The following is a 24596-nucleotide window of genomic DNA, read 5'->3' on the forward strand; positions in this document are numbered from 1 at the left end:
TTCTCATGATGTACTCTGCATGTAAGTTAAATAAGCAGGGTGACAATATACAGCCTTGATGTACTCCTCTTCCTATTTGGAACCCGTCTGTTGTTCCATGTCCAGTGCTAACTGTTGCTTCCTGACCTGCATACAGATTTCTCAAGAGGCAGGTCAGGTGATCTGGTATTCCCATCTCTTTCAGAATTTTCCACAGTTGATTGTGATCCACACAGTCAAAGGCTTTGGCATAGTCAGTAAAGCAGAAATAGATGTTTTTCTGGAACTCTCTTGCTTTTTCCATGATCCAGCGAATGTTGGCAATTTGATCTCTGGTTCCTCTGCCTTTTCTAAAACCAGCTTGAACATCAGGAAGTTCACGGTTCACGTACTGCTGAAGCAGAATTTTGAGCATTACTTTACTAACATGTGAGATGAGTGCAATTGTGTGGTAGTTTGAGCATTCTTTGGCATTGCCTTTCTTTGGGATTAGAATGAAAACGGACCTTTTCCAGTCCTGTGGCCACTGCTGAGTTTTCCAAATTTGCTGACATATTGAGTGCAGCACTTTCACAGCATCATCTTTCAGGATTTGAAATAGCTCAACTGGAATTCCATCACCTCTACTAGCTTTGTTCGTAGTGATGCTTTCTAAGGCCCACTTGACTTCATATTCCAGGATGTCTGGCTCTAGGTGAGTGATCACACCATCGTGATTATCTTGGTCGTGAAGATCCTTTTTGTACAGTTCTGTGTATTCTTGCCACCTCTTCTTAATATCTTCTGCTTCTGTTAGGTCCAGACCATTTCTGTCCTTTTTTGAGCCCATCTTTGCATGAAATATTCCCTTGGTATCTCTAATTTTCCTGAAGAGATCTCTAGACTTTCCCATTCTGTTCTTTTCCTCTATTTCTTTGCACTGATTGCTGAAGAAGGCTTTCTTATCTCCTCTTGCTATTCTCTGGAACTCTGCATTCAGATGCTTATATCTTTCCTTTTCTCCTTTGCTTTTCGCTTTTCTTCTTTCCACAGCTATTTGTAAGGGCTCCTCAGACAGCCATTTTGCTATTTTGCATTTCTTTTCCATGGGGATGGTCTTGATCCCTGTCTCCTGTACAATGTCACGAACCTCATTCCATAGTTCATCAGGCACTCTATCTATCAAATCTAGGCCCTTAAATCTATTTCTCACTTCCACGGTATAATCATAAGGGATTTGATTTAGGTCATACCTGAATGGTCTAGCAGTTTTCCCTACTTTCTTCAATTTAAGTCCGTGGGGTCGCAAAGAGTCGGACATGACTGAGCGACTTCACTTCACTTCTGGCAGGAAAACATAGTTATTCAAACGGGACAGTGGAGGAGAATTTAATAAGAGAAGATTTATAAGAGTGTGGGGAGGGTTAAGGAAAATCCACAGGGAATAGTTCTGTGCCCCAGTGCTAACAATAGCTGGGTCTGAAGAGGTGTGGCGGGGAGGTGGTTACAGGAACTTGGAGAGGGTGTCTGTAGCTGTGAGGGAGATCCGAATGATGGGGTTGTGCCTCTTGGCAGAAGACCAACCCCAGTGACTCTGTAGAGAAGGATATGGGGAAATAAAGACCCTTATCTCACTCTCTTCCCCTTTTCAGATAACCAGTGCCTCCCATTGGCCAAATCCAACTAGAAACTAGAGAACAAGCCAGAATGTTACAAGCTTTAGAGGTCAGCTCTGCCATCACAGAGAAGGGTGTAGAGGGTAGAAAGTCAGTATGAAGGGGCAAATGAGAAATGCCCAGTACACCAGTATTGCATCGACGTTTCCCAATCAGATATTACCTTCTTGAATTCATCATATTCCATGTATCCTATATATTCATCTATTCTTAATATTTTTTAAATATCCTCACTTTTAAATACCTTATTAGATGTATTAATAGGTCACAAAGAGTCAAACATGACTCAGAGACTGAACAACAACTAATAAATGTATTACTAGTAATTCAGGTAATATGTGGCTACCTTAAATAGAAGAAAACCATTAAAAATATACTGAAAAGAAATCATTTCCCCAAATTTAAAAATTAAAATTAATAATTATAAATGATTGTTTATCTTTTGAGGTCAGGTACCATCTGGCCCTGCCTGCTTATCCTGTCCCCACCCCTGCTCCAGGTGTTTATGCTTCCATTTCAGCCATATTGATTTTTGGCCCCTCAAAACCAGCCATTCTCTCACCCACCACAGTGCCTTTGCATAGGTTATTCTTTAGCATTGGTCAATGAGAGAACACTCCTAAAAATGCTAGGGGACTGAATAATACAACACATACAGGACAGTCAGCTAAAAACAAGAGAAATTATGCTTTCCTGAAGACTATTCTAGAATTGCACTGGAATCACTAAACATTTGGTCATTGATCTGGGTGTCTAAGATCTTGTCCTGGCATCAGACTTTAATTCTATGATCTTACATAAAATATTTAATGGGAATGTGACTCAGTTTTTATCTATAAAATGAAACAAAAATTAGCATGGAAGCAGGAAACATGTGGGTACATATGCCAGCATCTCTTCACTTCTACAACTTCCAAAAGGGGAAAAAAATTACCGTCAAGAACATGGTAAATATACCAAATCAGCACCTAAATTGCTGAATACAGTTCATGCCTATATTGTTCTGTGACAAGAATATAGCAAAATTTTCTTCTAAACAGCTAACCTTTACCAAATCTAAATTCTTTGTGCCCCACCAGATATCTTAATAGTGCTACACTTATTTATAGCTCTCCTTTGCAGAAAAGTCATCCAGCATACATATTTATGAATAAATGGGATAATAAATGGGGAAGAAGTATGGTCACCTTGAATACTGTTTAAACCCATTCTTCTTTCTTTTTTAATAGTGACCTCTATTTTCTAGCTACAGCAATCAGAGAAGAAAAGAAATGAAAGGAATCCAAATTGCTGCTTTCCTTGAGGTGGTACTTTCAGACATGAGGAGTTGACCTCATCTAGGCTTCATTCCTCTGTCTACACTGATGGTCAGGATGGTCTCCTTAGTTCTCACTCGGAACTAAGAAGATGCAGTTGACTAAGAAGGGACTTTTGCTTATGATTTGGCCTTTTCCACTGGACTTAAATCTCAAAGGATGCACTGATATCTTGAATAATCCACTCTCTTCATCCCTGCCCCTGGCTCTGTGCCCTGAATAAAACTGGTCTCACAGTCTAAGTGCCTTCTGACCAATTAGTACAAGCAGGAGATCAAGGGAGGGGGGAGAGGATTCCCTGTGGGATTCCCTTGTGGGACCTAAGGTCTCACAAGCTGCACCAAAAAGGTGAAAGGGAGTGAGGTTGGGCTATTATTCCCTCAATTCCTTCTCTGTGCAGTTGCTCCAAACTCACTGTGTCCTATAAGACAGCCCTCTCTGTCTCAGTTTTGATGAACTGATCCCCTCTTCTCTTTCGCTCTTTGAAACATCATCCATTTAGTACCCTTGCCTTCAATTACCCATTTTGAGTGCCATGTCTTTCCCATCTTGAACCTTGACTAAAATAGGGGGTGATAGGCTGGACCTGCCCACCGCTTTTGAGTCACCTTGTGAGGTCTGAGTCAGGCCAACAAGAAGGAGAGAGGAGCCAAGGCAGGAAGAGGGACTGAATCTTGGCCTCACTGGCTGACCGCCTGACTTCAGTGATGCCCAAGGCTTTCACACACAGAATTGTTTTTTTTTTTTATTATTATGTAATCCAGTATATATTTTTTCCTTTGCTCAAAACATCTTGAGCTGATGTTTCAATAGCTTGAAACAGAAGTCTTAATGAAGGTGTTACTAAAAATATAGCTCTGAAGTGAAGACACCTGGATCCCTGATGGTAAAGACTCTACATCTGACTTGAATGCAAAACTACCTTCTAGTTCCATTCTGCCTGAGGCCTGATCCTACAGCTGGTTCTGTTTTCAGATTTCTCTGAAATTCTGTCTCCCATACACACTACGTGGGTATTACAACATTCATTGTCTTTAGTTAGCATGAGTGAGTCTCTGTTTCTTGGAGGAAAGTGAACATCATAAAACAGTTTCCATTTTACACATAAGAAAATGGATGCCAGGATAAATGAAGAAACTTCATCTAAGTCAAAGGTAATGTCAAACGTGGGCTTGGCAGGCAGGTCTTCTGGCCCAGGGCCTTTCCATGCTACCCCAGCTTTCTTGTGTTCCCTTTATCTCCCTCCCTTATGCTTTTCCCTTCCTATTTGCTCTGAAATTTTGTGGCCCTGTTGCCTTAGTAGTCTAGGTTGTGTCATCTTATCTAAGGGCATTGATGCTCACCAACTGTCACAGAAGAAAAGTCACGGGCTTATCTTTTTCTGAGTTTCCATCCCTTGTCACTCATTTGCATTTGGCATGTGCTACCCTATGAAATAGCAACCCACTCCAGTGTTCTTGCCTGGAGAATCCCAAGGACAGGGGAGCCTGGTGGGCTGCCGTCTATGGGGTTGCACAGAGTCAGACACGACTGAAGGGACTTAGCAGCAGCAGCACCCTATGAAAGTTTGGGAGATGTTGGATAATGTTAACTTGTACTTTTCTTTAGCTCCCCAAGTATTCATAACTTACCATCTCAGGTGAGAGTACATTTATCTTGTATTGGATTCATCCTGGAAAAGTCTATAGTACCTAGAACAGTATTTAGCTCACATTAGAGAATCAGTATCCAGTATCCAGTGAGTACCCATTGACATGATTGACTCAAAGCATCTTATATTAGGCAAAATGCTGATGAAGCTGCTGTGACACATTATAGTGGCTCCAACATGACAGAAGTTGGCCTATCCCACAGCCCGGAAGTGGGTGAACAGTCCAGGGTAGTAGGCAGGTAGCTCTGTTCTATGAATTGATGCAGGGACTCAGCGTCCAACTTCTTACTCTGCCACTCTGCTTATGGTTAGAGCTGGCACACTCATACCACATTCACATCTTGGCATAAGGAAGGGAGAAAAGGGAAAGGGAAGGGAAAGCAGGTAGTTTTCTTATTAAAATGTGATTTGAGTGCACACATATTATCTCTGCTTGCAGCTAATTGGCTAACACATTGTCACATGTTCAAACAGACTTGCAAGTGATGTTGGACAATATAGAATATAAATGGTCAGCCATGTGGCTTGATAAAACTCAGAGCTCTATTGTTAAAGACAAGAAAGACCCTGTAATATCCAGTGAAATGACTAAATTTTTAAAAGAGCGGGTGGGAGAAATCCTTGGTCATTTCTGTCCTAGGTGTTTACCTAAGAGTAATGCAAACCTGTGTCCACAGAAAGACAAGCAGGTAAATGTTCATGGGAGTCTTAGTCATAATAGCCAAAAACAGGAAACAGACCAAATGTTCGTCAACAGAATGTTTAAACGTGTCATGGGCTATTCATCCAATGGACTATTACTTAGCAATAAAAAAGGAGCAAAACTGCTGATATGTGAAGCAACCAAGGTTGATTTACCCATTTAGCATAGCAGGCACAGTGCCCAGGCCCATGAAAATGTTTTCTTTTAAAATCAAAAAGGAAAAAATGAACTTTTAGGTTGATGAAAATGTTTTATTACATAATTATATTTGTCATTATAGCAACACAGTCATAGGAGATAAATTTTATTTTTTATGAAGGAAGGGGCTCATTGAAGTGCATAGTATCCATGAAAGTCATAACACAGCTACAAACAATAGAGATGAATCTTAAAAACATTATGCTGAGCAAAAAACTTGAGATACAAAAGAGTATGTGCTATATGATTATATTTAATGAAGTCCTATAACAGACAAAACTAACCTACTGACAGATTAGAAAATGGTTGCCTTTGGGATGGAAGGGATTGAAGGCACTTTCTGGGGTGACAGAAATGTTCTGTATCTTGTTTCTAGTGGTAGTTGTGAAGATGAATACACAATTGTCTAAAAGCATGGTATAGAACCTTTTCCACCCATGCATTTTATTCTATGTATCCATGCTGAAGAATTGATGCTTTTGAACTGTGGTGTTGGAGAAGACTCTTGAGAGTCCCTTGGACTGCAAGGAGATCCAACCAGTCCATCCTGAAGGAAATCAGTCCTGAATATTCATTGGAAAGACTGATGCTGAAGCTGAAACTCCAGTACTTAGGCCACCCGATGTGAAGAGCTGAGTCATTGGAAAAGACCCTGATGCTGGGAAAGATTGAAGGCAGGAGGAGAAGGGGATGACAGAGGATGAGATGGTTAGATGGCATCACCGACTCGATGGGCATAAGTTTGAGCAAGCTCAGGGAGTTGGTGATGGACAGGGAAGCCTGGCATGCTGCAGTCCGTGGGGTTGCAAAGAGTCAGACACAACTGAGCAACTGAACTTAACTGATTTTATTGTATATTAATTATGACACAATTTTTTTAAAAAGAGAATAAACACTACAATGCTAATCATCTCTGCAACAGATTTGATTAATGAATTCTTGAGACAGTGTTAGCTGGCATGGTTTTAAGTTGCCTTTTAGCAGAAAAGCTCTAGGAACTCTAATAGAAGAATCCAACACTGTGGCAGACCAGCAGGGAAGGAAACACTCCACGTTGTATCAGTTAAGGTTTTTGGTTGCAAGCAACAGAAGATAGCTCTGGTTAGCTAAAGCAGAAAATGAAACTATTGCCAAAAAAAAAAAAGGAAAGAAAGAAAAGAATAAGAGGAAGTATAATAAACAGCCTTTGGACACAGGCAGGAATTAAAGAAAGTGAAGCAACCAATCAGATCATCAGATCACTGGCAGATCCCAGGATGCCCTTATTCTATACAGTTGCTCTGTCCAACCAAACTCTATCTCAGCTTCCCACAGCATCATTGTATAACCTTCCAAAGTGAAAAACCTAGATGAGAAGTGTGTGACTGGCTGAGCCTAGGTCTCACCTGCATGTAAAATAATTCCCTGGCAGTTGGAAGAAGAAACATGTTTTACTTGACTTCCAGAGTAGGAGGTAGAGCCCTGTATCCCATTAATTTTGAAATTCCCTAAAATAAGACTAGGAGAAGGAAATGGCAACCACTCCAGTATTCTTGCCTGGTGAATCCCATAGACAGAGGAGCCTGACAGGCTACAGTCTCTGCGGTCGCCAAGAGTTGGACACAACTGAATGACTAAGCACAGCACAGAATAAGACTAGTATTTGAATGCTGGGCAGCCAAAAATGGCCAAAGTCCACAACACAATCTATCTCTGTTGTACAGGTTCTGGCTTATGATTCTAACTCCTGTCCAGGACTTCCAAAATCCGGGACAGGCCCAGTGTAGATAGCTATGTCCTAATCCTGATGGCTTAGATGGTAAAGCGTCTGCCTACAATCCAGGAGACCCGGGTTCAATCCCTGGGTTGGGAAGATCTCCTGGAGAAGGAAATGGCAACCCACTCCAGTATTCTTATCTGGAAAATCCCATGGATGGAGAAGCCTGGTAGGCTACAGTCCATGGGGTCACAGAGTCGGACACGACTGAGCGACTTTACTACTTACTAATCGATGGATCTTGGCTCCGAAGAGTGTACAGGGGAATGGGTGTAGAAGGTTGCTCTGGCTCAACCATCTAGAACCTAAGCAGGGAAACCTGTTGTACTGGTGTGATAAAGTGAGAGCCGGAATTGCATAAGAGAAATATTTGAAAGGCAGAGAGGATGGCAAGCCTTGGTGATTAATCTAGAATGTGGAAAGACCTGCCAAAGCAGTCAAAGGGGAGAGTCGGAATTTCTGACTCGAGAGGGAAGGGGTGAAGATTGTGGAAATGAATCGACAGTGACACCCAAGAGAGGCAAGGAACAGACTGGTTTTACTGCTGTTTGGGGGAGGTTGGAAGGGAAGGGTTACATTTCTATGTGAATTCAAGATGAAGATGTGCAACACGCAGTTGACATTATAGGTTTTGAAAAGGGTCAAACGCAGGTCAAGGCTACTGGCCGGAGGCCTTGGATGCAGGCCAGTTCAGCCCGGGGAGTGAGGAAGAACGCTGGAGAGAGGGGTCCAGAGATCCCTGACATTGAGGTAGGGGTCTCCGAGCTTTCTACCCAGATGGGCGCGGCCACGTGCTCAAGGCGCGCCTGGGCCGCACCCTCCGACCCCCACCGGGCCCCATCCCTCTGGGCGGGGCGAGCAGCGATACCCGGAAGTCACCCGGAAGACGAAGTCCCGGTAGGCGTCGAGCTGGGAGGGGCCCCAACGAGGCGTGCCGGGGGAGTAGGAACGCGGGGCTGGAGGGATGGCCGGATGTCCCGGCCCGCAGCTCTGAGCGCCGCGGCTGCGGCGGGGGTGGCGGCGCTGGTAGCCGCCTTGCTCCTGCTGCAGCCCGAGGACGTGGGGCAGGGGGCCAGCGTCAGGTAACCCCTCCGCTTGGGGGACCGAGCTGGGCTCCGCACCCCCAGTGGTTGGAGGAAGGAGGGGCCGGAGTCGGGGACACGGGCTCCCTGGTACCGGCAATTTGTGACACCTGAGTGCAGCCCCTGTTCCATCCCCTTCTGAGGTGTGGGTTGGCTCAGGTGCTGGGGAACGGCCAGGGCGCCACACCCTGCCGGTGACTCTGCACTTTCCCCTGGGCCTAGACTGCGGAGAAGAATCTTACCTTCCTCCTGACCAACCCACACACCCACCCTTGTTCCAGGGGAAGCACGGCCGCCCCTTCAACGTCCCGAGACCAGCACCTGTTAATGTTATTTCTGCAGCATGGCCGAGACAGAATCCCTGCCGAAGCTTCGGGAAGACTTCAGGATGCAGAATAAATCCGTCTTTATTCTGGGCGCCAGCGGGGAAACCGGCAGAGTGCTCTTGAAAGAAATTCTGGAACAGGGCCTGTTTTCCAAAGTCACGCTGATTGGCCGGAGGAAGCTCACGTTGGACGAGGAAGCTTATAAAAATGTGGTGAGTATTTGAGCTATGACTCAAAAGTGTCCCCGCAGTGTTTCTGCAGGATGAGGGTATTTTCTGCTGCAAGGCTTGCTTGCGGTGGCCCCAAGAGGTGTTCGGGCTTCCCTCATAGCTCAGTTGGTAAAGGCTCATTGCCTGCAATGCATGAGACCCTGGTTCAGTTCCTGTGTTGGGAAGATCCCCTGGAGAAGGGAAAGGCTACCCACTCCAGTATTCTGGCCTGGAGAATTCCATGGACTGTATAATCCATGGGGTCGCAAAGAGTCGGACACGACTGAGCAACTTTCACTTCACTTTAAGAGGTGAAGTGTGACCACGATTGGTCTGTGAGAGGCTTTACTGGAAGCTGGATTGTATGTCCCGGTGGGCTTCCTCCTCACTTGAACAAAGCCCTTCTCTCAGTCCAGACCCCCATAAGGTGAAGCCTAGGTGAAAGGGAGGCCAGGGACGAAGAGAAGAGCCACGTTGCCAGGGTTCTCCAATATGGCTTCTAGAGAAAACAGTCCTGTGACCTTGGGCAATTTTCTCAACCCCATTGCTTGTTTTGTTTACCTGTCCACTCCACACTAATGTCAGTGAATCAGAAGATGGTTTGTGGAGTGGGAAACACTTTCTGGCTCTGAGAGGTGCAGTTTTTCAGCTGCAAGAATTTGCCCTGCCTGACTTCTCAGGGCTGCAGGCTTGTGTCTGTAAGTTGAATCATCCTTTTACTGTCACGTACACTTTCTTGGTTGACCCACTGATACAGCAGATTGCAGTCTGGTGCTAATCCTCTAAATAGCTAAAGCTTGAGCTTGGTGGAAGTTTGTAAAGGGAGTAATTTGTAAACTGCGGTAAATTAAACTGTGGTGTAATTCTGATATCTCCAACTGTTCCCACAGGTTTCACAGGTGGAACATTCCAGTTAACTGTCTAACAGATAAATGTCCTTGACTCCTGCAGGTCATTTTGATATGTTTTTGGTCTCTCAGGATTTTTCTATTCTAAATGGACATCTTTGTTCAGACTTAGGCAGGTAATATGTGATCTTTATAGTCTGACTTCATGGGCCACGAAGTCAGACACTTCTGGCCATTAGAAACTGAAATGGAGTTGTGTGCTTTGATGGTTGAGTTTTGTTGGCACTTCTTTTGGTCAGGCACTTTCTGTAAGCATTCCTTTCTTCAGCATTGGGTACAGTGCCAGGAAAATGCTTTTGAAAGAGAGGAAAAGCAACATTTTATGTAAACTCCTGGATCATGGGAACTTCTGAAACTTTTCTTTTTAAAATTTCAAAGCAAACTTATGAGGTTAGATGGAATGTCATGAATATTCATAAGTGTGAGAATTAGCAAGGGTGCTTATCAAAAGTGCAGAGTTGGCGTGAGACCTAGGAATATGGCTTTTTGTCAAGCACCTGCTGCCTGATTGTAATGCTGGTTTAGACTGAAAGAAAGATTATCTTTCACATTTTATTGCTGAAGGAACTGAGGCATGTGAATAACTCGGCCAAAGTGATTATCATGCCTAGTAAGCAGCAAACCCAAGACTCAAACCTGGGTTTTGAGATTCCAGACGCCATTTCTTTCCTTGACATTATACCTCATTGGTATTTCTCCTGGTAATATACAGAGAGGTCTTTTATTTTTCCAGAGAGAAAATTATATTTGAACCTGACTTAGAGCTAGATCACCTGTAGTCCAGCTGTGTGTACTGTAGACATTTAAGTACAGTAGACATTAAGTTTAAATTTAGATTTATTGCTTTTTCTGGAAGAAAATGAGCTTGCAAAATGTGATGTTAAGTGAATTGACTCTAGTAATATTCTCTCATTTATTCTTTAAATCTCGAGGGGGTATTTTTTTCCTGGTGGTTTTGTTTTAATAACATCAAGTAATATACAGCTATGTCTCTGTTGTCTAGAATCAAGAAGTGGTGGACTTTGAGAAACTGGATGACTACGCTTCTGCCTTTCAAGGTCATGATGTTGGATTCTGTTGCCTGGGTACCACCAGAAAAAAAGCTGGTGCGGTAAGGAAGAAATACACCCTTTGCCCTTTTCTCTTGTCAGTCACGTCAAAGATTCTATTTTTGCTCCCCCTTTTGCTTTAAATGTATGTTAGCACTTAACATTTATGATTCCATGTGCTGCCCTAGTATTTGCTATACTTTGAATAGTACTGATAAATTCATCTTTCCTTCAACATAATCCTTGAGTTCATATCCCATCATAGATATTTCATGGTCTTGCCTTTTGCAGATATTGTGGTCACTCCATCCTCTGACTAAGGTTTGAGTAAAAGTAACTGGCTCATACTCTTAGGAGTAAGTTTTTTTGTTTCTTTATAAATGTCTTAAATTGATCTCTCTTACTTGAGTGATTTGCTTCAACCTGTTTCCATGCAGAGCCTTAAGCTTCTGCGCTAGAACATCAGAACAGAGGCACGATTCAGCTAGCTTCCAATGATGACTCAGCCTCCAGCGATGATTCAACCCCTGTGGTGATTCAGCCTTAACTGACGCAGAACTATCTTCACACACATTTTATTTGCTTTTTAATGATAAATTGCATTCTAAATTGCGTCGGCCTCTATCTAGAAGTCAAACTTTACTATGTAGTTAGAAATCAAAGCTTACTATATAGATGCTGGGCAGGTGTTAATTCGTACATCTTATCTAATTTATACCTTGACTATAGTTTATCTCTGACAGAATTTACTTGCTGGAGTTAAACATGTCTGTTAATATGCAGGACAACAGTGGTTCCATGCGGGCTTACCATAGGTTTATAAACAGGCCCAGGCATCAGAAACATTCAGAGAACACACAGTTAAGAACTATTGATTTATACCAACCAAGAAGTTAGGCTCAGATGTATTTCTCTGGGCTGTTTGCGTGATCCAAAGAATAATTCTATTTATGCTTTCATTAGGGATGAATTTCCAGATTTTTTGTAGTTTTGCCATGTGCCCAGAGGAGCAGTCTGGTTTTTGAGTTCTTTGCTGAGAAGTGAGGATTATCAAGAAGTTTGACTCCCCCAGGAATTGGCACATCATCTCTCCTATGAAGGGTCATTTTCCTGCCGAGCAGCTCATGCAGTCTTTTCTGTCCCAGGGACAGTCACAAGCCTTGTGTCCTCTAAAAGCATGGAAAAATTTTTGTTCTAGTACACTGCAGGTTCCACGGTCTCAACTGCCAACCTGACTTTGGTGGTGACTCAGCAAAATAAAAAACACTGCATTAGGCATAGAGCGGTTGATTTTCATGACAGAAGGCAAATCTCATAGGGCTCTCCAGGGGAAGGTCTAAATTGTTTTATTGCATTCAAATTGTGTAATGCAATTTTAATCAGGATTTGGGTGTGTTCCCGATCTAGAATATTTTTCTTTTGATGGGAGTTTTTTCCCCACCCCACAGGCTGCTCAATACTTTTTATTCTCCAAACAGTTTGGAAAGATAAAAGTAACTAATGAGTAAGGAAAAGACTAGTAAACCAAATATATAATCTCAGAAATTAGTTAAGGCATAAATGGTTTAAGAAGATAGTGATAGGAAATAAGCTGACATTTCCTCCAGAAAGTATTTTTTGTTTTTAATTTGATACTAATTTAGATTGGATGCAATATAAAGCTTGGAGGTTGTGATAACTTAAGGCAGTTTAAAAGAAGTGACAGTTCACAAGTGGCTAGGTACTTGTTTGATGGGGGCCTCACCCCACCTGGTATTCTAGTCAGGAACCCTGTCTGTTTTTTTTTTTTTTTAAAGGTCATTGGATGGCTTTTGCAAAGTTGGTGGCTAGCTAAGTGCTGTTCTGTAGCTGTTTTGTAACTGAAATAGCCCACATTTTCGTCTAGTACCCAGAGTTTCCAGTAGAGGAACTTCGAGAAATTCAGGGTTTCTATCTCTAGTGTTGAAGTCATCTGAGTAGTCCGCTTATTTCCCTTTGACCTTCATTGTATTACTTTGCTAGGGCTGTCATAACAAAAAATGATAACCCCCGTGGCTTAAACAACAGGAATTTCCTATCTCCCAGTCCTGAAGCCTGAACATCTGAGATCGGGGTATTGGCAGTGTTGGTCCGTTTTGAGGGCTGGGAAGGAAGGATGCTTTCCAGGCTTCTCTCTTTGACCTACAGATGGCTGACTTCTCCCTGTGTCTCTTCTCGTGGCATTTTTCCTACATACTTGTGTGTGCATGCTAAGTCACTTCAGTCTGACTGACTCTATGCGACCGTATGGACTATAGCCTGCCAGGCTCCTCGGTCCATGGGATTCTCCAGGCAAGAATACTGGAGTGAGTTGCCAGGCCCCTCTCCAAGGGATCTTCCTGACCCAGGGGTCAAACCCAAGTCAATGTCTCCTGCATTGGCAGGTGGGTTCTTTACCACTAGCGCCACCTGCCTGTGGCCAGGTCCAAATTTCTCCTTTTCATAACAGTACTAGTCAAACCATTCTCAGTATGGGGCTTCCCTTGTGGCTCAGACTGTAAAGAATCTGCCCGCAATGCGGGAGACCTGGGTTCAGTCCCTGGGTCAGAAGGGTATAGCTTCCTGGAGGGTGTCCCCTGGAGAAGGGTACAGTTACCCACTCCAGTATTCTTGCCTGCAGAATTCCATGGATAGAGGAGCCTGGCTGGCTACAGTCCATGGAGTTGCAAGGAGTTGGACATGACTGAACAACTACTCAGTATGACCTCATCTGAACTAATTACATCTGCAAACAAGGACACATTAACTGGAGATTAGGCCTTCAACATACGAACAACCATAAAATACAGTCTACCAAGATTTCTATTGAGACTGGTGCTAGGGTCTGTTAGCCGTCTTGAGCTGTTTGGAAAACCATTTCCTTTAGCAGCAGCTGGTGAGATGCTGATCTTTTCACATTCACACACCACAGTTGTCTAATCAATGCAGGGACTTCATGACCTGACCCTAATCCAGATGTGTTGTATCAGAATCTGAGGTTGAAAGCCTGTTTTTAATAGGCTTCCTGGGGGGTTCTGATGCAGCCCACTCTCTTCCTCTTGTTGGGCCTGCTTTCAGGAGGCGTTGGGCAGTATTAGTCCTCCTCACCTGCTGGTTTTCCAGGTACTGTTGACCCAGATGACCTTCACATTGCTTTGGTATGTAACTTACATGCCAGTGAAGTTTGAAATATCACTTGGAAACCAGATCTACATTGGCTGTAAGTGAAGTGCAGAAAACTCACAGGTGCCACTGAGAATGGTGCTTTCTCCTTATTAAGAGAAGGATTTGGTTAGTGAGTTTGAGGGGGGGTGTTATTGTAATTTCATCTTTTCATTTATCTCCTCACCAGCTCAGCACAGGATTCCAAAGTCCAGGCTTTTGGAGTCTATCAAATGAACGGTGCCATTAATGTGATTAACACAGCTACTGTCACGTTTATTAGGCATCATTGAAGTCTCTGGGCTTCTGATTCTAATAATACACTCTTCTAAACCTGGCACTTGCACACTGCTGTGGGCTGAATACAGCCTGCCTGTTTTTGAATAACCCTTGAGCTAAGAATGTTTTTATATTTTTAAGTGGTTAAAAATTTTCAAAGAGGAAAAATGTGTCATGACACATGAGGATATAAAAAATTCTAATTTCTGTATCCATAAATAAAATTTTACTGAAATAGTCTCATTACTTTATGTATGATTAATGGCCACGTTTGCACGATGATGGCAGAGCTGTGTAATTACAGTTGTAAACCTGTAAATATTTACTATCTCATCTTGTACAGGGAAAGTTTGCCAGCTCCTGTTGTCACCTCTACTGTTTTCTTTGATGTCTAGAAGGGGACTTCTGAAGTGGTGAGGTCCCACATGGTTCAGGGAACCCAGATTATAGGGTCTGTTTGGATACCAAGTGGCTGTGGGGCCTTGAGTATGCCAGTTAGCTCCTGTGGACCACTGCCGCCTTGTCTGTGCTGAGAGGGAGGTAACCACTGCAGCTCCTTTGGCCTGCAAAATTCTTTGACTTTTAAAACACAGAGAAAAGAGTGCCCCGAATGGGGGAAAAAAAAAAAAAAGTGTGAGAACATGGAGATTGACTCAGGAATCTCTGTAAGATTCTGTTTTTCTCTCCAGAGCTCCTTTGCTCACCAAGACCTTGCTTCCTACTCTGTACGTGAAGTACAGATGTGCTCTCCAGGACAGGAACAAATAGGGTCTCAGGTCATACTGTCCATTGTTGGTCAGCATCTCTTTGGTTTCTAGTCTAATTCGTAGGGTTGGATTGAAAAGGGAGTGGAGGAGAAAGAATCGGAAGCAGAAATATGGCCAAGTGGGACCCTTTGCGGGATGATAGATCCTCCCTTCTTGGAAAAGATCCTTCTTGACTTTGCTTCATTCCTGCTGCTTGCCTGTCATATCAGTCAGTATTGAAATGCTGTGTCAGGATGAATTATTCCTAAGGCACAGTGTTCCCAGTGTGCAGGCGTTGGCAAAGATTAGAAAGAATACTTAGTAGCTTTGGATTGTCGTAAGACTTAAAGAGTAATTAGAGAATTTGTCTCCCTACATGTTTGTGGAGCTCACAAAGCTCTCTCTGCTGTGTCATATAAGTATATTGTGTTTATTCTTTTGAGCAGGTACTGGAAAAGGAAATTTATAGTGGCAATTTATTTAATCAATTCCTTTTTCTAGAAGGACCCTGATTCCTGTCTTAGAGTAAAACATACCGACTGTGGATCGTAAAGACTCAATAATATAATGGTTTTAATGCTCTCAGAAGAGACGTCTTTTTTTTTTCCTGCTATATGGTTAGGGAAACTAAATATGGTTTTTCTGAAAATTGTGTTTCTGGGATATGGAGTAGCGTGTTTTAGTTTGTTTTTCTATTGCTTTTTTATTTGAGTTGCTGGAGAATAAGAAAGGGTGTTAATAATAAGATTTTAAAGATAGCTCCCTTCGGTCTATAAACAGCATCTTCCTTACTCCAGAGAAAACCAGCTGTGTGTCGGTGTCTCTGACTCAGTCGCTGGGATCCACGTTTAGTTTGGTTTCCAAGTCCTTGAAAGCCGTTGACCCCTTTGCTTTTGAGTTTCATTCACCAGCTAAAAGGCCACGCATCAGGGTGGGGGAAGTGAAATTCAAAGTTTGTGGGCTTGGAAAAATGCGTATTTATAATCAGCTTGAGGGCTCAGAGGATTTGTGAAATCGTTGTGGATTAACAGCCATTGATTGCTAATAAAACAGTATTTTGCTTTGTCCAGAGAACAGCGGTGGAGAAAGGTATGGGCACCTTGTCAGCAGGGCCCATTGAGCAGGGCTGACGGGCCAAGCGTGGGGGTTGCAGCAGCGGCGTGGGTGCTCGTCCCGCAAGGGGCCCTTGCCAGCCCTTCGCCAGGCGGGTGACAGGAGGGACGCCAGAGGCTGATGGCTGGGGTGCTATTGATGTGCCTTAGCTGACTAATCAGATTGGAAAAAGTCCTATGGTATTTATGTCACTTTAATTTTCATCAAACAATCAGAGACGACAGGACTCTATTAAGGAGAGGTTGATCCAGAACTAAAGCCAAATAAATTGGGGTCTCAGTTTAATCAAATTATCCCTTTACTGGCCCTGGATTAAGTGAGAGGCACGGCGTCAGTCTAGAGCCTTGTGATTGGCTGAAGCTTTCCCTTATTTTTAAAGATGCTGATGAAAGAAGAAACATTTTTTAACAGAGATAGTTCTAATAATCCTTCTAAGAAATAGCGCTAAACCAGTAGCAGCAACAAAAAAGAATTCCACTAGTCACCAGTGTAATTTTATTGGAAATCATGGACCTGTTACCAAAATCAGAGTTCTGCTGAATTGGAGTGAGGGGAAGAAAATAGATATGGAAGAGAAGTAGAGTGTTTTTGAATTTTTCGATGTCATTTTGAGTGGTTCTTGGTACATTTTCAGCACATGTAAAATCTCAATTCAGAGAATGGCTCAGAGGAGATCAGTCTCATCCCACTCTCAGAGTGTGCTGAGTATTAAAATCAGTGTGCGGCACACCCATTTGGAAGAGCAGCAAGAGGGAATTGCAGTCAGTGTGTAGGATGGGTCTTCGAGTCCAGTATTAGGACTGAATCTCAAAGTCTACAACACAAAAGGAGATGGGGATGATACCTGGCTAAGAGTTAAGGTTATATCATCTAAAAAAAGGAAAGGCAAAGGAACAACAGACCTGTCCTGCAGGTCGTGGACCTGGTCAAAGATTCTCTGTGGGGAGTGATGAGAAGAGAGGACAAAACAGGATTTTGGGGTAACAGTGACGCTCTATTTTGGGGTCTGGGAGCTGGTTGCAGAAGATGTTTAGTATATGAACACTTTATAGCCAGTCCTATACTGAGAATATGTTTTCTTTTATGATCCACTGCCATACAAAGTCAGAAAAGTTCGCTGGGGCCCCTTGTTTTAGAATTGAATTCTGTATTAGTTTCCTATTGCTGGTGTAACAGATTCCCTCAAAGTTAGTGGCTTAAAACAATGTGAATTTATCATCTTCTGGTTAGCAGGCTGATGTGGATTTTGCTGAGATGAAATCAAGGTGTTGACAGGGCTGCTTTCTCTCCTGCAGGCTCTAGGGGAGAATCCATTTCTTTACCGTTTCTTGCTCTAGAGGCCGCGGGGGTTCATGGTCCCTCCCTCCGTCTTTAAGGCCAGCAACGGGGGATCCAGTGCGCCTCACACTGCCTGACTCCAGCTTCCTTTTCTGCTACCCTTTTCCACTGTAAGGACTCTTGTGATTACATTGGGCCCGCTTGGATAATACAGGATAACCTTTTTCAGCATCAAGGTTGTTGTTACTGAGTGTTGTTGTTCAGTCGCTAGGTCGTGCCCGACTCTTTGCGACCCCATCAGACTGTGGAAAGTTCTTAAAGAGATGGGAATACCAGGCCACCTTCCATATCTCCTGAGAATCCTATATATACAGGTCAACAGGTAGAACCGGACATGAAACCAAGGACTGTTTCAGACTTGAGAAAGGAGTACTTCAGGCCTGTGTATTGTCACCCCACTTATTTGATTTATATGCAGAGTAAATCATGCAAAAGCCCAGGCTAGGGTGAATAACAAGCTGGAATCAAGATTGCTGGGAGAAGCATCAACAACCTCAGATGCACAGACGATACCACTTTAATGGCAGAAAGTGAAGAGGAACTAAAGAGCCTCTTGATGAGGGTGAAAGAGGAGAGTGGAAAGGCTGATTAGCAGCCATAGGTTGATTCTGCAACCTTCATTCACCTGGGCCATGCAGCCTCTAACACAGTCCCAGGTGTGGGGATTAGGATGTGGGCATCTTTGAGGGGCCATTATTCTGCCTACCACAGCAATGAATTAGTCCTGTCATTAGCTGGAGATGGTGTGAGGTAAGAAGGAATATGGGTACAAGTGGGAAGCCCTGCTTAGAGAGTCAGGAATTTGCATCCTGCTCTCATCTCTCTCACTTGTTAGCCGGGAGTTCTTGGATTGCTGGACCTTGTGGTCACGTCTCCACAGTGAGGGGGTTGGTGGTGATGTTTCCAAAAGTGCCTTCTATCTATCCTATGAAAGATACATACATTTAGGGTCAATAACTACGAGAGGGCAGATTTTTAAAAATTTATTTATTCTTAATTGAAGGATAACTGCTTTACAGAATTTTGTTGTCAAGCATCAACAAGAATCAACCTTAGGTACACCCATGTCCCCTCCCTCCCAAACCTCCCTCCTATCTCTCTCCCCATCCCATCCTCTAGACGGTTACAGAACCTCTGTTTGAGCAGATTTTTAATTAAAAACAACAACAAAAAAATCACTGGAACAGTAATTCAGCCTTCAGATTTGGAATCCTCCTTATGTGTAACTTCATTATATAATCGTGGGTACTTGTGAAGTTCAACTTCAGTGGACGTTAGACTTCTTTTCAGCTGTCCTGAGTTTGAAGATGCCTGGCTTTGTGGTGGTCCCAAGAAACTATTACACGGAATTTGCTTTTCTGGATACAGGCATGTGTCCTTCAGTTAGACCCTAAAAATAAAAATGAGTCCGTATTCTCTTGTTTACACCATCCTGTGCCCTCCTCCTTTGATTGCCTCTTATTTTTTTCCTAGTTGGATTTGCCTTTTTTCCTGCTTTCACTGGACTTTCATTCATTCCAGTATTTTTGGATGTACTGGTCATGTACAGATGCTGAGATGTGAACTAAGAAAGATCCAACTGCTACCCTCACTGGACTGAGTCTAGATCAGGGGTCGCCCAACATTCTTAATTATATGTTGTTGTTTATTCAGCTCTTTTGTGACCCCATGGACTGTAGGCTACTAGGCTCCTCTGTCCATGGGATTTCCCAAGCAAGAATACTGGAGCATGTTGTCGTTGCCTTCTCCAGGGTATCTTCCCAGCCCAGGGATCGAACCCATGTCTCCTGCCTGTCACGTAGATTCTTTAACACTGAGCCACCTGGGAAACCCCCCTTGGTTATACACCTGTCAGTAAAAAATTTGCAGATGCACTCCTTACTAACATGTGAAGTATGTTGTAAAACATACATAAAAGTTGGAAGTTAAATAGACTTCATTGTCATAGTGCCTGGATAGTGTCCGCAGCCATTCTTCTGAGACACTCCCACGTTAAAGTTAACACTGAAAAAAAACAGAGGAGACAGGAGGAGGGTGGTAAGGTTGTAAGCGACTAAAGACAAAGAAACGTGAGGCTAAACACCGTTTCCAAGCCTGATAGTATTATCGTTCCTTTTGTTCCTTGCAGATTTGCTCGGTGTCTGTGTTTCAGTGTCACTGACCTTGTTTTTTCATCACAGTCTGGCCTTGCTACCGAAGCTGGAACATCCATCCTGAGCGTCTTATCGGAGCCCTTCCCAGGGTCTGAGCCTGACGTTCATGTTTTACTCGGATTCATTTTGCTTGGATCCCCTCCCCTCCCCACTGCAGGACTGCTTACCTGCCACCCAAGCTGAGGAGTAATTTTTAAGGCGAACTCACAGCTGTTTGGAAATAACTCATTCTTTTTGCCCTTAGGAGGGATTTGTCCGTGTTGATCGTGATTATGTCCTGAAGTCTGCAGAGCTTGCGAAGTCTGGAGGGTGCAAGCATTTCAACTTACTCTCCTCTAAGGGAGCTGATAAGTCAAGCAATTTTTTATATCTGCAAGTCAAGGTTTGTGCTTGTTTCTGTCTTTTATATACTTTGGGGAACCTTGGCTTTTTGGCAGTAGTAACATAAAATGCTAGGTAATACCAAAATGCATTAAATGCATTATGTTATGCATTTTTTATAGCTGCAGGGACTGCTCTTTTGCAGGGATATATTTAGTAATCAAGAGTGATTCGAAAGATAGTTTCCAGTGTCTTCCCCTTTGTTGATTATCTGGTAAGCATGAAATGAAATGTTGCCATCTCTGGTATTGAAGATAAGCTCAGAACCCTAGCATCAGAAGAGACTTTGAGACAGTTCAGTGCATCATTTTTCATTTTCTACTGCATGTCATCTCTTCCTTCACTTTACAGACTCTAGAGTCTAAAACTCTGGAAGAGGATATTTACAAATATTGAGACCTGCAGAAGCAGATTGTCTTTAAAACCCCAAGTTACTCTTGTTAGCATTACAGCAAGTCAGTCTTGATTACATACTAAACGTTTCTTTTGCTAACAGGGAGAAGTGGAAGCTAGAGTTGAAGAGTTAAAATTTGATCGTTACTCCATATTTAGGCCTGGGTAAGTATTCCTGCTGCCTAGGAGTACCCCTTTAAGTTGGTTATTCTATAGGAGCTGGTTTTTCATTTGAAGAGACTAACAAATAAGATATCTGTGATGTGAATAGACGTTGTATGGAGGGAGAGCACTTCCTTGAAGAACCCAGCTTTGGGCTTTCAAGAAAGGGGTAGATGGTTGTTGGTGCCACGTTCAGAATAGTCTGGAATTTCCTGGGTAGCTTTTGCTACTTTCTTCAGAATCCTCTTCATGCCCAAATAAGACTGATTTCACACTGGATTGGTGTTTGGGCTGCCCTAACACCACAGAATGGGAGGTTACCAGTCCAAGATTAAGGTCCCCTCAGGGTTAGTGTTGGGTGACATCTCGCTTGGGGTTAGAGCTTTAACGTGAATTTGGGGATGTTCAATTAGCATCCTGTATGGTCTGAGCCTCCGGGAGATAGGGGAGGACAGGGAAGCCTGGTGTGCTGCACTCCACGGGGTTGGAAAGAGTTGGACATGACGTAGTGACTGAGCAACAACACAATGGTCTGAATGCAATTTACCATCTCTTCCCCTGCTTTCCTTTTTCTCTTTAGAGTTCTCTTATGTGATCGGCAGGAATCTCGCCCAGGTGAATGGCTGGTTAGGAAGTTCTTTGGCTCCTTACCAGAATCTTGGGCCAGTGGGCACTCTGTGCCAGTGATAACTGTGGTCAGAGCAATGCTGAACAACGCGGTGAGACCAAGCGACAAGAAGAAGGAACTGCTGGATAACAAGGCCATCCATGACCTGGGGAAAGCCGATGACTCTCTCAAGCCATGACCACACTGGAGAAATTTTTTTTTTTTTTATTGGCAGACTCAACACCTACCAGATAATTGGTCATTTCAGAGTCTTAAAAAAAATGTGCTTTAACTATGGTTTTCAGTTTTTGTCCAGTCAAAAAATTATTGTGCTCTGCCTCAGCGTTTTAGAACCCGGGGCTCTAACCTCGTGGCTTAGATGGTAAAGAACCTGCTTGTAATGTGGGAGACCCCAGGTTCAATCCCTGGGTGGTGAAGATCCCTGGAGAAAGGAATGGCTACCCACTCCAGTATTCTTGCCTGGAGAATTCCATGGACAGAGGAATCTGGCGGGCTACAGTCCATGGGGTTGCAAAAAGTCAGACACGACTGAGCAACTAACATTTGCTTGCTTGTACATAAGTAGACATCACCCGGGGAGCCTTTCAGAAATAGAGACCCACCAGCTCTCTGGTGGCCTAGTGTCTGGTATTCTGCACAGAAATAAGAGGTTCATAGGAGGGCCTGAGTCAGAATTTTCTGACTCAGAACTTTTGCGTTATGGGCACAGAAATCTGTTGTTGAATCTTAATGTTCTGATGCCGCTGGCACAGAGGCCAGCTTTGAAACACTTTTCTGCAGAGTCACAGCAGCAGTGCACACTTTATGTATCATGCAGATGAGTTCTGAACTAAAATTGTTTACGTTTGTGTCTCTGAGCTACCCTGTCCTGACTGCGTGTTCATTGTGTAAGTGAACGTTGTGCCTTACTACTTTTGGATATATAATAAAAGTTATTATGTAACCGAGCTTATATAATTCATGGGAGAATTAAATAATTAATATGAACAGACAAGTCGTGGGTGCCCTTAGATTGCCCAGGTTTCATTTGGAATATGCAGTGTATTGACCAGTGGGGTGATAGTATAGCAGCTAGTATTTATCAGGTGATTGCTAAATGCCAGCCTTTATATGTGCTGTCTGTCCTTTAACCCTCCAAGCAATCCTTATAATTCACATCATCCCCATATCTTAGATGGGGAAACTGAGGCTCACTGTGGCTAAGTGCCTTACCCAAGGGCCCAAAGCTAAAGCCAGAAAATAGCAGAACCAGGATTCTAACCCAAGTCAGCCTGAATCCATAGCTTCTGTTTTCAGCCACTCGGCAAGAGGGTCCAGTATCCGTGTATTTCCAGGAAATTCCACCTAGGATTTGTTGTTACTGAATCAGTACATGCCATGGATGCATAAGATAGAAATATCTGGGTTTCTCTGTTGGTCTAGAGTCTCTCTAATGATTAACCACAAAATGTTCACATAGCCAGTTAACATGTCTCAAAGTGCTTCACTTTAAAAACTATGGAGAAGGAAAGGAAGATGCAGAAGGAAAGGTTAGAGTCAAGAGGAGCACACATCATGGGGCAAAGGATAGCAGTGAAATTCGTCTTAACTTCTGTGCTGGGGGAAGCCAAGTAGTGAATCTCAAGCTTCAGTGGACGCCAGAAGATAAAGGCTATCCCCTTTAATGGGTGGGTGTTTGTCGTGCTTAGTTGCTCAATCATGTTGGACTCTGCGACTCCACGGACTGTAGCCCGCCAGGCTCCTCTGTCCATGGGGATTCTCCAGGCTAGAATACTGGAGTGGGTTGCTGTGCCCTCCTCCAGGGAATCTTCCCAACCCAGGGATGGAACCCAGGTCTCCCGCACTGCAGGTGGATTCTTTACCATCTGATCCATAAGGGAAGTGTGCACGCGTGCGTGCACATGTCTGTCTTTAGAAGGTATTGGACATTCCCAATGTCAGTCATCTAGGAAAGAGGCATATCTTAGGATGGGATAAGCCCAATGTCAGTCATCTAGGAAAGAGGCATATTTTAGGATGAGATAAGATCTTGGAATGTGGGCTTTAAGAAGGAGGTAGAACATCTTCCTTCTTCATGGAGGGTGGGTTTCCTTTGGGGCTTAACTCTTGAAGAGTCTTTGTGTTTGGGTGATAACAAGCATGGGCTGCAAGAAGTGTGTCATGAAGTGAGGGGACTCCATGAGGATATCTTGAGGCTGGTGGGCTCTAAAAGCAGCTATACCCAGTGCCCAGTTTTAAATTATTCTGTTATTTCCTTACCCACAAACCTTCTGTCGGGTCTTCAACATTCTATTCTGATCTCAGTAGTGAAGTGGGGTGATGGGAGAGGGTCTGTGTTTTATCTTTGGAGTAAAGAAAAAAGCTGCTCCGTGCATTGTGGTGACAGATAAACTTCGGACCCTGTCACTCCTCTAGACCTGGTGTTATTTTGATTGCTGTTAACATGGAGTTGTTCAGTCTCTTATGCTGTTCATGTCCGACTCCTATGCAACTCCACAGACTGTAGCCCGCCAGGCTCCTCTGTTCATGGGATTTTCCAGGCGAGAATACTGGAGTGGGTTGCCATTTCCTTCTGCAGGGGGTCTTCCCAATCCAGGGATCAAACCTGTGGCTCCACTGAGCTACCTGGGGTGTTAGTGGGATTTAGCACATTTTCCTCCAAATGTTATGCAGACGGGAAAGATAAGCCTTGCTGGAGAGTGTGTTGGAAGGATGAAGGAAAAAGCTGGATGAGCCCAGTTAACAAATGACTTTGAATTCATTAGTTCATTCAATAATATGTGCCACTTCTGTGTGCCACTAGACATGTAGTCAGTGGGTTTACAGCAGTAAACAGTGAACAGTAAGTCTAACCTAGCGAAGCCAGCAGATAGTCTGGCAGTATCCTACAACATGGGCTTCCCTGGTGGCTCAGCTGGTAAACAATCCACCTGCCATGCAGGAGACCCGGGTTTGATTTGTGGGTCAGGAAGATGCCCTGGAGAAGGGATAGCCTACCCACTCCAGTTTTCTTGGTCTTCCCTGCTGGCTCAGACGTTAAAGAATCTGCCTGCAATGCCAGAGACTGGGTTCAATCCCTGGGTTTGGAAGATCCCCTGGAGAAGGGCACAGCAACCCACTCCAGTATTCCTGCCTGGATAATTCCACGGACAGAGGAGCCTGGCAGGCTGTAGTCCGTGGGGTTTGCAAAGAATTGGATGCGACTGAGTGACTAAGGAAGGCAGAGTGGCACATCCTGATATAAGGGGACCTCAAAACTAGGATTTGATGGATTCTGTCCCGTAGGGGTTGCAGTAAAAGGAGTAAACTTCAGAAGACTGTAGCAGTAATACAAGGAATTCTCATTAAGGATTTCTTCTGTTCACTCTGCAAATTTATTGAGTACCTACTATAAGTTAGGCCACATATTATG

The 24596-nt window shown here is 43.6% G+C and overlaps 1 protein-coding gene across 1 annotated transcript; it reads left to right on the plus strand.

Moving 5' to 3' along the window:
• Positions 1–8194: 8194 nt before the first annotated feature.
• HTATIP2 (HIV-1 Tat interactive protein 2) lies at positions 8195–22161 on the plus strand. The gene is made up of 6 exons (XM_068977874.1): positions 8195–8340; positions 8683–8878; positions 10787–10894; positions 19865–20002; positions 20498–20559; positions 21137–22161. The coding sequence occupies exons 1-6, from the start codon at positions 8231–8233 to the stop codon at positions 21360–21362; spliced, it is 840 nt and encodes a 279-aa protein (XP_068833975.1). The 5' UTR covers positions 8195–8230; the 3' UTR covers positions 21363–22161.
• Positions 22162–24596: the final 2435 nt, after the last annotated feature.

Source organism: Capricornis sumatraensis, chromosome 8 (assembly GCF_032405125.1).
Source record: "Capricornis sumatraensis isolate serow.1 chromosome 8, serow.2, whole genome shotgun sequence".
NCBI classification, from domain to species: Eukaryota; Metazoa; Chordata; class Mammalia; order Artiodactyla; family Bovidae; genus Capricornis; species Capricornis sumatraensis.